At 41.2% G+C, this 12,187-nt stretch overlaps 1 protein-coding gene across 1 annotated transcript in view; it reads right to left on the bottom strand.

Annotated features, from left to right (window-relative positions):
* Window positions 1–12,187, bottom strand: part of SNTG1 (syntrophin gamma 1) — a 239,301-nt gene that overhangs the window by 183,728 nt on the left and 43,386 nt on the right. The window contains exon 3 of the mRNA XM_066578979.1: window positions 5,634–5,768. Within this exon, the coding sequence (XP_066435076.1) occupies window positions 5,634–5,768 (135 nt within the window). The remainder of the gene's footprint in view (window positions 1–5,633; window positions 5,769–12,187) is intronic.

Raw genomic sequence — 12,187 nt, 5'->3', positions numbered from 1 at the left:
GAGAAGGACTACCTTTTGGGCTCGACGTAAAAATGCCCGGCGCTGTATTGGCCGGCTGAGCGCTTTTACGTCTCAGGAATATGGCCATGTGATCTGATGCATTGGAATCCAATGCATCAGATCACAGCGTATTTTTTCCGGCCGTGAAAATGGCCGGTCGATTTATGCTTGTGGGAAAGAGCCCTAAATGAGGGAATGACTCACAACCACTTATAATACACTAGGAATATTTGCCGGCAGCAGAATCCTCTACCGCAGCTAACATGTGTGACAGCTGAGGTAGAGAATTGAAGAATTCCTCTGCTGCATCTGTCACAGATGTGGCAGATGTAGCATCAGGGAATTTTTTTAACTAGCGAGGATGAAAAAAACATCTGCCGCATGCAGCAGATGTGTTCTTTATCCCCATGGAGGTCACAGCAGTGGCGGACAGGTAAGTATGTATGTGTATGTATATATATATATATATATATATATGTATATATATTAGAGATAAGCGAGCACCAAAATGCTCGGGTGCTCGTTACTCGGGACAAACTTTTCACGATGCTCGAGGGTTCGTTTCGAGTAACGAACCCCATTGAAGTCAATGGGCGACCGGAGCATTTTTGTATATCGCCGATGCTCGCTAAGGTTTTCGTTTGCGAAAATCGGGGCAATTCAAGAAAGTGATGGGAACGACACAGCAACAGATAGGGCAGGCGAGGGGCTACATGTTGGGCTGCATCTCAAGTTCCCAGGTCCCACTATTAAGCCACAATAGCGGCAAGAGTGCCCCCCCCCCCGCACTGTCAGCATAAAGATCGTTCTCCTCTGCCATAGCTGTAACAGCTGTGACAGAGAAGAACGATGTTTGCCCATTGAATTCAATGGAGCGGCAATACAGCCGCTCCATTGAAAGCAATGGGCTGCCGGCGTGCGCGGGGTGAATTGTCGGGAAGGGGTTAAATATGTAAACCCTTCCCTGCAATTCATGCTAAAATGTGTTAAAATAAAAAAAAATTGTATACTCACCTTTCCGCTGCAGCCGGAGTCCAGCCGCGGCCGCTGTCAGTTCTCCTGAACTGCTTCTCGGCACTATTCAGCCGGCGGGGCTTTAAAATCCCCGCCTGCTGAATGATCTGCCTCTGATTGGTCACAGCCTGACCAATCAGAGGCCGGTTTCACTCACACACCCATTCATGAATTCATGAATGGGTGAGTGACTGCTGCCTCTCAGCGCTGAGCCAATCAGGGGCAGGTCTGACTCAAATCCATTCATGAATTCATGAATGGGTGTGAGTGAGGCATGCCTCTGATTGGCTCAGCGCTGAGCCAATCAGGGGGCAGGTCTGACTCACACCCCCTTCACACCCACTGCAGGACGGCCGCTCGGAGCTGCCGGCAGAAGGTGAGAATGCAATTTTTTTTTATTTTAACACATTTTAGGATGAATTGCAGGTAAGGGCTTATATATTTAAGCCCTTACCGACAATTCATCCCGGGCTCGCCCGCAGCGCATTGTTTTCAATGGAGACGGCTGTATTGCCGTCTCCATTGAATGCAATGCGCTGGACAGCTCCGGCCCGTTTCTAATGAAACGCGGCTAGGAGCAGATTTTCGGGCGATTTGCGGGCGACTTGCGCGCATCGGTCACGTGATTTGCGGATGCGCATCCGTCATGCGATCCGCAAATCGCGGCAAAAAACGCCCGTCTGACTAAGCCCTTAGCCCTGCAATGCCAGATGTAGTCCATGGATAAAAGCAAAATTAACCACAGTTGAAGGTGCTATATCATGAAGAATTTCATTTTTTTTAAGCATACCAGAGTTTTCAAAAAACTTTTCAAAAGTAGCCCAGGTTTTTATTGGACGCTCTTTTTCCACTTTTTGCACCCAATCTGAAGACTATCAATTTAGTTTTCCATGTAGATTTTCCTATTTCTTTGTTGCCCTGCTGTTGGCAATCAAGTTACATGTGTAGAACGTATCCTAAGCTAGCCATTTTGCCGATACTGCACTGGTCGGGACTTCTTACCACACTTTCCAAGCTGTCTTGCATAGCCCTGCTCCAATCAGTTGCAAGGCAGCATCTGAATGCCTGCATCTTTGTTGCATGCAGTAACTAACAGTGTCCCCATGTCCTTATTACTAGATTAGCCAAATGTCTAATGACAAGCAGTGGATTGCAAAGGTGCTTGAATGGAGGCACCTAGTGGCATCCACTGTAAACTTGATTTTCAGTGGTAAAACCCCCCAAATATGCAGTTGCATTACAAGTTTGATGAAACACACATGGGCTGTTATTTAACCCTTTGCAATCCAATTTTGGATTCAGGGTTTCCTAGGGGGCTTTCTCTTTCTGCCATTATACAATGGCACCATCTGCTGTCCAGAGCCAGTACTGCGGTATGTGGCATGCTGGAGAGGCCCCCGGCAACAGAACAGCCAGTAATATACTGTAGGAATACCCTGCCGGACGTCTTACGACATCGGAGCTGTACAGCCTTCAATCAGAATGTCTTCAGACGTCAGACAGTGGATTGGAAAGGGTTAAGCAATAAGCATATGTTCTATGAAAGGTTATGTCAATTTAAGCAAAATATGTATTTGCTTGGCTGCTTTTAGGATATTTTTTGTTCTAAGTATCCATATAAAATAATATTTAAAATATCATAGTTTTAGGGTTTCGGGCTTGCTCCCCTCACTTTTTAGCTGAGTTATGTAAAATGTATCAACCTACTGTGCGTAGACATGGATGACTATGACTAAACGATAGATCTGTACATATGAAAACTTCTACAAGAGCAGAAGTAAAAGTGTATACACAATTACATATGGTTCAGCTGCAGAGGTGGGAAACCCATTTATGGGGGCATTATGACTCGTGTCACTTGACTTCATATACATCCTGTTCTGTTAGCAACGCTTTCTTAGGATGGGTTCCCACAGGAAGGAATCCCTCCGGAAATCTAGCGGTTTGGCCGCAGTGAAAAAAACGTGAGATTTCTGCCGGTAAAGCGCTGCTTCAAAACTCGCGGCACTGAGCCGCGGGGTTTGGACCAGCCTAGCCGCATGCTTTTCCCTTGCAACCAGCACTCCCATAAAAGAGCGTGGCTGCAATGGGAGAAAAAAATGACATGCTGCGGACGAGGAATCTGCACCGCAGTGCCGGCTTTGCTGCAACGGATTGGCCTTCCTGTATGGACGAGATTTTTGACAAATCTCATCCACGTGGCTGACTAACACCGGGATTAGCATCTGCAGGCGGATATGCCGCAGCGAACTTCCAGATGGAATTTCCGAGGCAAATCCGCCCTGTGTGAACACAGCCTTACAGCTTTAATCAGACACATTGGAAGGCAATCTAAGAAGCCTAAATGCATTTCCAATGTGCAAGCCAGGTACATTTTTAAAACAAAACAGTTAATATACAAATGCGTTCTCCACTATCTGTCCTTTTGGATGGATATTATCAGATATATGTGGCACGAGATAACCAGCTTTAAAAAAAAAAAAGTTTGGCCATGTGTTCTTTTACAAGATCTATATCCTATAAGTGTCTATTGTGGCCACCCAGAGTGTGGGCGGTAAACTCTAGAATTCGAGGGTCTTGCTAGCATGTCGCAGTATTATATTAAATTAGTTTTATGAGAAATTGCAATCCTTAACCAAATAAGAGATAGGGTAAGGATGGATCTATACTTTTTTTGTATTTTTTGGATTTAAATTATACTTTCAGTTAAAAAGGAAAGCCTACAGCGCTCTTAGATCATCATTTGCGGTACTTTAGTGTTGCCTTTCTCTTCAAAGCTCAGCTATTTGTGCTACAGATCACTCTTTAATTTACCAACAGAAAAATCTTAACATTACTAGCTACTATGTAACCTATACAGTAGAGCTGCCGTCTGGTCATAGGCACCGTTTCTGCAAGCCTGCTTGCTCACATTACATTTTCTCTTCCCCACTCTCCTCTCGCACTGTAGAATCTGCTTGCTCGAATCAGTCTTCTTGTGAACGTAAGACTTTATCAGCCAGCAAGTTCCATCTACTGACGCACCGACAGCTTATAATTTCCTGTTTTAGTAGGATATTCAAGTTGTTTTAGATTTATCTCTCTCCTTCTTTCTCTATTTGACTTAACTTTCTCTTACCAGGGAGAAGATTGCCGTCCTTCAAGTGAAGAGTATGCAGCCTGCAAGTGCATATCCTAAGAGGTTTTTAAGTGGATCAATGAAGGTGCGCTGTAATGACACTAAATATTCATGATAGATTCCCATTAAATAATGCAACAATCATTGCTACACCTTCCTCATTGTATTTTGCTATATCAGATACTAGTTTGTCAGGTGACTTCTTCTACAGTATGTGTGCCATCATAAAAGGATGTGTAATGTCATACATACATACCATATTTTTTAACCCCTTAATGAGCAGACACTTTTTAGGGATTTTACCCATGTGGTGCTTTTACTGACCTATTTTTTTTCCTTCAGCTACCAAAATTATTTTTGCAGCATTTTTTTCCCGTGACATGTAGGGCTATTTTTTAAATATCCTTTTCGTTGACTTTATTTTCCATTTTTTTATTGCAGATAGAAAGCTAAAAAAAATATAGTTTTTTTTAAAAATGTGTATATTTACGATAAAATAAAGTATGGGAGTGGGTTTCTAATTTTGTTTCAGACGTTTTGATATATGATATGTATGGTTTTGGATTACAGGATGCATATAGCAACGGTTTTGGTTGCTGTGGGCTTTGGGTTATTTTCTTTATGTAAATTTTTTTTTTTTATTCTATATTTTTTTTTTACTGATGTAATTTTTTTGTTTACTATTTATGCCCCCCATGATGTCATATAAAACCTCTGGGGGACATTCACATATTTTGGGTTATTTTATTTGACACTTTTTTACTGTAGCTGGGGCATTCATAGGAGCCCCAGTTACAGGGAAAAACATCCCCCCTGCAGTGACAGTAGTTACTGGCAGAGCTGATCAGGGTCTGCTAGCACCCTGCAGCTCTAATGTAACAGGGTGAGCCGGTGGTCATGTGACTGCCGGCTTGCATAGTGGAAGAGACACTTCCACTTTTTAGTATGTAGCACTCATTTAGCGCTATATACCAGGGAAAGTAGAAGGCAGAAGTGGTTATAAACCACTTCTTCCTTCTCCTCCGGGTTCTCAGCTGTGACTAACAGCAGACAACCCGACCTGCTTCTGCTTGATTGCAGAAGCAGGGTCTTTAATCTCGTGTCGTATCCCTGCTATCGGGCAGGATTAAAGCCCAGGACCAAGCACCATAAATTAACCCCTTAAGGACCAAGCGCTGTAAAAGTAAAACATTACAATGTAAGATTTCCAAAAAGATAAATTTCCATAATATATCACAAATGACTGAAATTAAGATATATCTAGCCATAAAAGATTAGTGCTCACTCTTTACACTGTCAGTTAAAACTTTAATCCACCTGTGTAATAGTGGATCTTAACACAGATGGTGCAGTCCCTACATATTTGTTCTACTGATGGGCAGAGTAAAGATCTGAAATCTTAACCCTAGTTAATATAATTGGTAGAGGCAATGATAAAAATAATACCATTTGCTAATAGATAAATGTATTTTCAAAAGGACTCTTAATGTTATTTACTTACTCCAGAGTAGAAAGGTTCACCAGACACACAAATAACATCCTGTTCTTGAATCATCAATATGTCTTTGGCTAAGTGGAGTCGAACTTTGAAAGGCTCTTGACTACCATCTTGCAGCAAACAAATTCCTGTCTTTGCCTTCAAACAGATACAAAAATATGTTTAGAGTACAAAGTGTTGTATTAATTAATATACATTTTCAGATAACGTCTTTGATAATTAGATTATAATATGCATGCATTATCAGAGAGTAAAAAGAAAACCTAGAATGGCTTTCAGGACAGAACAAGGTTAGCATACAAGCAACAAAACCAATACATTCCGACGGTTGGAATGTTTATTTTATATATCAAATATATTTATTCATAATCAGTAGGATATATAAAAGAGAAGGCACCCCTTAGTAGAGATTTTAATGAACCCCTCATTACAATACTAGGTTTTGCCACCCAAGAAATAAGGACCTTGTATGCGGTTTCCTTCTACCATGTGCTTTCCTTCACCCTTGGGCTAAATCTCCTTGTTTGCTAACAATACTGTATAATTTTTTTTAGAGAGGGGAGTCCTGTACAGCTTTTCACCATTCAATAGCAAAATTTGTGGTACAACAAAGGCAGGGTCCATTCTTTCTAATGGTGGCTTTACACAGAACAGCTATCATTTGAATAGTAGATCAATGTAAGTGACAGTTGTTCTGTGAAATCATGGCCACCAACCAGGTGATGAGTAAGAAGTTGATTACTAATCCCTTCTTGCTTCATTTCATCTCACCAAAAAATAGCTGCCATTGATTAATTAGCGCCTGGTGTTAACAGGTAATCATTGTCTTTCAATAATTAGCCAACAAGTTTGCAGGGAGGTGTGCACTTGCTTGCTGTGCACCTTCCACTGAATGTTTATTCTTTCCTGCCTCTTTGTTAGCATTTCACCCCACCACTTAATGCTTATTGGCTCCCAAAACGCACAAATACATGTGAGTGCTCTTTGACAGAACAGTCCCTGCTGGTCTTCAAAAAGACATCTGCTGCTACAGTGTCTGACTGGTTTTGGTCTCCGAAGATAATTCACTGCAGAACCAACAGTTCAGTCAAATCAGCGAGTGACCGCAGTAGCGGGTAATCACTGAAAGACCACTTGTATTTGGCAACCAACAAACATGAATTAGGGGGGGGGGGGGGGGGAGTCGAAATTTCAAATACACGCTTGCCAAAGAATCTCATGCTCCTTAACTATTCGATGACTGATATTTTGACCAGTGTAAATACCCCAACAATTCAGTGATCACAAAATTGAACAACAATCACTCCATGTAAAAGCATACTAACAATCGTATGCTTTATTGATTATTTCGAGCAACTATTCGGATGATAGTTGTCTCATATAAAGCCACCCTAAGGGCCCTGTTGCAGCCACCAGTAGACAGATATTTCTTGCCAAAACTGCACAAGGCATAGGATTCTAGTTACCAGACAATCAATGGCATAAAAATAGAAAAAGCTGCAATATAAATATAATTCAATATGGTTATCACAAACTTCTAGATATTATGTTAATAATTAGAGATGAGCGAGCACCAAAATGCTTGAGTGCTCGTTACTTGAGTCGAACTTTCAGTGATGCTCGAGAGTTCGTTTCTAATAACGAACCCCATTGAAGTCAATGGGCGACTCGAGCATTTTTGTATATGACTGGTGCTCCGCTAAGGTTTTCATTTGTGAAAATCTTAGCAAATCACCAAAGTCATGTAAAAAACACAGAAATGGATAGGGCAGGCGAGGAGCAACATGCAGGGCTGCATTTCGGGCTCCGAGGTCTCACTATTAAGCCACAATAGTGGCAAGAGTGTGACCCCCCCCCCCACTGTCAGCATAACGATTGTTCTCCTCTGCCACAGCTGTAACAGCTGTGGAAGAGAAGAACGATATTAGACCATTGAATTCAATGGAGACGGCAATACAGCCGGCTCCATTGAAAGCAATGGGCTGCCGGCAAGCGCGGGATGAATTTTCAGGAAAGGCTTAAAAATATAAGCCCTTACCTGAAAAAGAAAGATTTTAGTGTAAAAAAGAATAAAAATGCAGGTATTCTCTTCAATGGAGCCGCTGCTGCTGCCGGCGACTCCATTGAAGACAATGGTCCGCTGGCACACCTGAATTCTTTTTCAGGGAAGGACTTTACATATAAGCCATTCCCTGGAAATGAATTAAAAGTGATTTAAAAAACAAAAAAAATAGATACTCACCTCCCATCAGCTGCCGGGGCACAGCCGCGTCTTCTCCTGCTGTCATCTGCACTGTGGTGCTGAACTGCTGTCATTCAGCTGAGAGCTGCGCTGAGCCAATCAGAGGCAACACTCACTCACCCATTCATGAATTCATGAATGGGTGCGAGTGAGATCTGCCTCTGATTGGCTCAGCGCTGAGCCAATCAGGGGCATGTCTGACTCACACCCCCTTCACACCCACTGCAGGCCGGCCGCGCTGAACTCCGTCTGCCGGGACAAGGTGAGTATATTTTTATTTTTTTATTTTTACACATTTCTGGATAAATTGCAGGGAAGGGCTTATTTATTTAAACCCTTCCCGAAAATTCATCCCGCGATCGCCGGCAGCCCATTGCTTTCAATGGAGCCGGCTGTATTGCCGGCTCCATTGAATTCAATGGGCTAACATCGTTCTGCCGGGACAAGGTGAGTATATATTTTTTTTATTTGTACACATTTCTGGATGAATTGCAGGGAAGGGCTTATATATTTAAGCCCTTCCCGACAATTCATCCCGCGATCGCCGGCAGCCCATTGCTTTCAATGAAGCCCGCTGTATTGCTGGCTCCATTGAATTCAATAGTCAGTGCTCATTTAATCGAGACGAGTACCGCGTGGTGCTCGTCTCGAGTAACGAGCATCTCGAGCACCCTAATACTCGAACGAGCATCAAGCTCAGACGAGTATGCTCGCTCATCTCTATTAATAATAATGTAATCTATAGCATACATTTTATGTATAAAGTCCACTAATGAGAATGAGCAGATAGGAATAATATTAATTGCTATTATTAATTGCAAACATGGGCTCTTGGCATCGATTCTCTATGCTATATTTTTCCAGCTGCCCATATTGTGATCTTTATTCACTGGAGAAAAGCTGTACCTGTATAAGGTTTAAGGCACATGGTCATTTTCTGTCACCATTCAGTTCTGTTTTGACAAGGGAATAAACAGAAGATGGATATTGTCATAAAGCTAATTTATCGCTCTGAACATAGTGCCTGTGCAATGAGGATTTAACAGAGACAGATGTCAGTGTAGGATGGAAGAAAGCTTGACAATGGTCTATTTTCTCTCCATCAAACATTTGTCTTTCCCAGTACCAGTGTGTGCAAGCGGCTATTCCATTGAGAGCGTTGTACTTTTATGTATTCCTTTCCTGCCCCTTGTCAAGAAAAAGATCAAAACAAAATCATCTTTGCTAACATTCTAAAATATTTCCCTTAACCTAATACCAACTCTTCTTATATTTACATCTAGCAACCTGTCATTACATTGCCTTGTCCCAGCCTAGAAGACTACTAGCAAATAAAATATTGAAAGCTGATCAGCATGATGAGAAACACAATAAAGACATGCTCGCCTCATCTGATTCCCCACCACTCCCATTCCAATGGTGTCTGGTCCCCCACTACTGTTTAATTCTGGCTGCAGCAATGATGTCCCAACACAGGAATATGTGATCACTGTACCCAATTGTGGGCCAAAGCCAGCCATTAGCTGCAGTGGTCACATATCCCTGTGTCAGAAGGTCACAGCAAGAAGTAGACACCGGTGGGGGAATGGGCACCATCAGAATGGGAACAGCAGGGGATCAGGTGAGGTGACTTTTTTGCTGGCTAACTCCTTAAATATAGTATCAATATATTTGAATAGCATATAGTCTCTGATGAGGATTCAAATAAGATCATATACCATCAATAGTAGTATCATCATAGAGTGACAAAACATTGTGCTAAAGTTAACCTATAAGAAGGAAATAAAGTAGTGTCATACATGGTCAATAAAGTGAAGACACAGATTGTCGATTGATAAGGAGATACATAGAATGAACTGATACATTCTATCTCCTACTTTTCACAACACTGACTGATGTGTCTTTTCCTTGCCTATCTGTTAAATAAAACTGTGAGAATTGTGGGGGAGATGAAATGGCCAGGAAGCACATTGGGCTAGGAAATAATTCTGCATATGACCACATATCTTGGCAATGCATATATAGAGAGAAGACAAATTAGCCTAATCTTCCAAGAAAAAAAAGCTCACTGGCACTATTAAGAGCCATTAAATTTGAGATAGTGGACAATTATGCATTACTCTGATTAATCTCATATGGAGGATAAATAAAATAACTTGTCTAGGAGGACATATCTCTCATCAGGTGACCTCTGCATTCCTTGTGTTCACATCCTTACTTAGGTTAGGGAAGATTGTTAATGCAAAGCCCTATAATAACCATAATGTTACTATTATTATTATTACTTTAAAAGGTTCAATATGTAGACAAAGTAACATATTGGACATTATTGCAAGCCTCCAACGGCAAAGTTTTTACAAATATTTAATTAATCACTCTTATACACCATACGTAGAGTTAAAATCTATAGATTTTACCTACATATATTCTACCTACATATATATTGATTCTACCTACATATATATTGGCGAAACAGGAATTTTGCTGCCCTGTGGCATTTAGTGAGAGTAGCTGTTCAGGAGCAGAAGGAAATGACATGGACATTTAACCATGCTTTGCAGTTTCAGATTGTTACAATTAGCAGCTTGTGACCTGCAGCTATTTAATTCTATTTTACTTGGAATTGGTATACACTATACGCTAGAAGCATTGCTGTGAATTGTAAACATTTTTATAGAAAAGAGCCTCCATTACAGCTCTTGTTGTAAAATAACTTATGCTATAATGCGATTTTCCTAAATTGAAGAACTGATATTTCTTAGCCTTACATGTATAATAAAGTTTAAATATGCAGTACAATGTAGTCAAAATTCCCTTCTGGCTCTTACATTGTTTATAAAATAATTTGTCATTGTATGAAAGGAGCAATAACACTCCATTAAGCGCTGCTACAGAGCTTTATTTCAAGCTTCAGTTGGTATTTTGTCTCATCAAATCCTACCTAAATTCAATAAATGAATGAATGAAAGCACTCGGGGCAGATAACAGTAATAAACAATAGGTTTTTGATTACTAAAGACAAATTAGCAATAGATAGGAGTAAAAGAGGAAGCCTGAGGAAGATAGGACAATCAAGATGGATCACAAGCAAGAGATTCAATAAAACTTCAAGAAAAGGGACAAGAAGAAAACAAGAACATGTCATCCTGACATATAGAGATGGAATCTGAATCTCCTGGGCCTAACTACAAAATGTGTAACAGGGCCTTTCCACTTACCATGTGACATTTATAAAACATTCATCTTCTCAAGTGGTTGAGGGCCTTTGGGCTCCCTTAAGCACCTGGACTGTTTTGCACAAGCTAACCCCACCCTTCCAACTCATAGCTACATCCCTGCTGACATGTGCGCAGAGGTAGAAGCGTTTCACAAAAAATAAAAGTGTTAAAGCTTCGGATCTTCCAGAATCCATGAGATGAGGACCACAAAGGGAACAAAAATGCCTCTTTCTTACTAAGAGACATTTAACTTAGCACATACCAAAGTTTTTTTTTTTTGCAAATAATTTACCTTAACAGCCAATAGTGGAATGAGAACCTAAAAGTTTTAAGTCATTGCTTTTTCCCATACTCCATTTTCCTTATCTTTTCTAAGGTTTGTGATAAAATTACATAACATTAGGGATGAGGGAACGTACTCGTTTAGGACAATTACTCGATCGAGCATCGCTTTTTTCGATTAATTGCCTACTCGGGCGAAAAGATTCGGGGGGCGGTGGGGTGGAGCGGGGTGGAGTTCTCTCTCTCTCTCTTTCCCCCCTACTCCAACCCCCCGCTCATCCCCCTGAATCTTTTCGCCCGATTAGGCAGTTACTCAAAAAAAGCGATGCTCGATCGACTAATTACTGTAAACGAGCACATTCGCTCATCTCTACATAACATGCAAAAAACTATTTAAAAAAAAACAAAAACCTGCAATAGTCTTATGCACCAATTTCAAACTGGTCCCATATCACAGGTCCCCTGCATTCTGGATGTGACAGGTAGGCTGCAGTCACAAGGAATCAATAGAATAATGAAATAGTAAAGTTGGAAGGGCCTTCCAGGGTCATTGGGTCCAACCCTTGGCACAATGCAAGATTCACTAAATCATTGCAGACAGATGTCTATCCAGTCTCTGTTTGAAGACTTCCTTTGAAGGACTAGAATCATAGAATGGTATTGTTGTAAGGGACCTCCAGGGTCATCGGGTCCAACCCCCTGCTCAATGCAGGATTCACTAAATCATCCCAGACAGGTTTCTGTTTGAATAATATTATTATCCATAATAATGCCATGCAGCTGACCATATTATCCAATGGCTGCCTTTAAAAGTT

This window comes from Eleutherodactylus coqui, chromosome 9 (genome assembly GCF_035609145.1).
Source record: "Eleutherodactylus coqui strain aEleCoq1 chromosome 9, aEleCoq1.hap1, whole genome shotgun sequence".
Lineage (NCBI taxonomy): Eukaryota > Metazoa > Chordata > Amphibia > Anura > Eleutherodactylidae > Eleutherodactylus > Eleutherodactylus coqui.
This window is presented reverse-complemented; position numbering and strand designations above follow the sequence as displayed.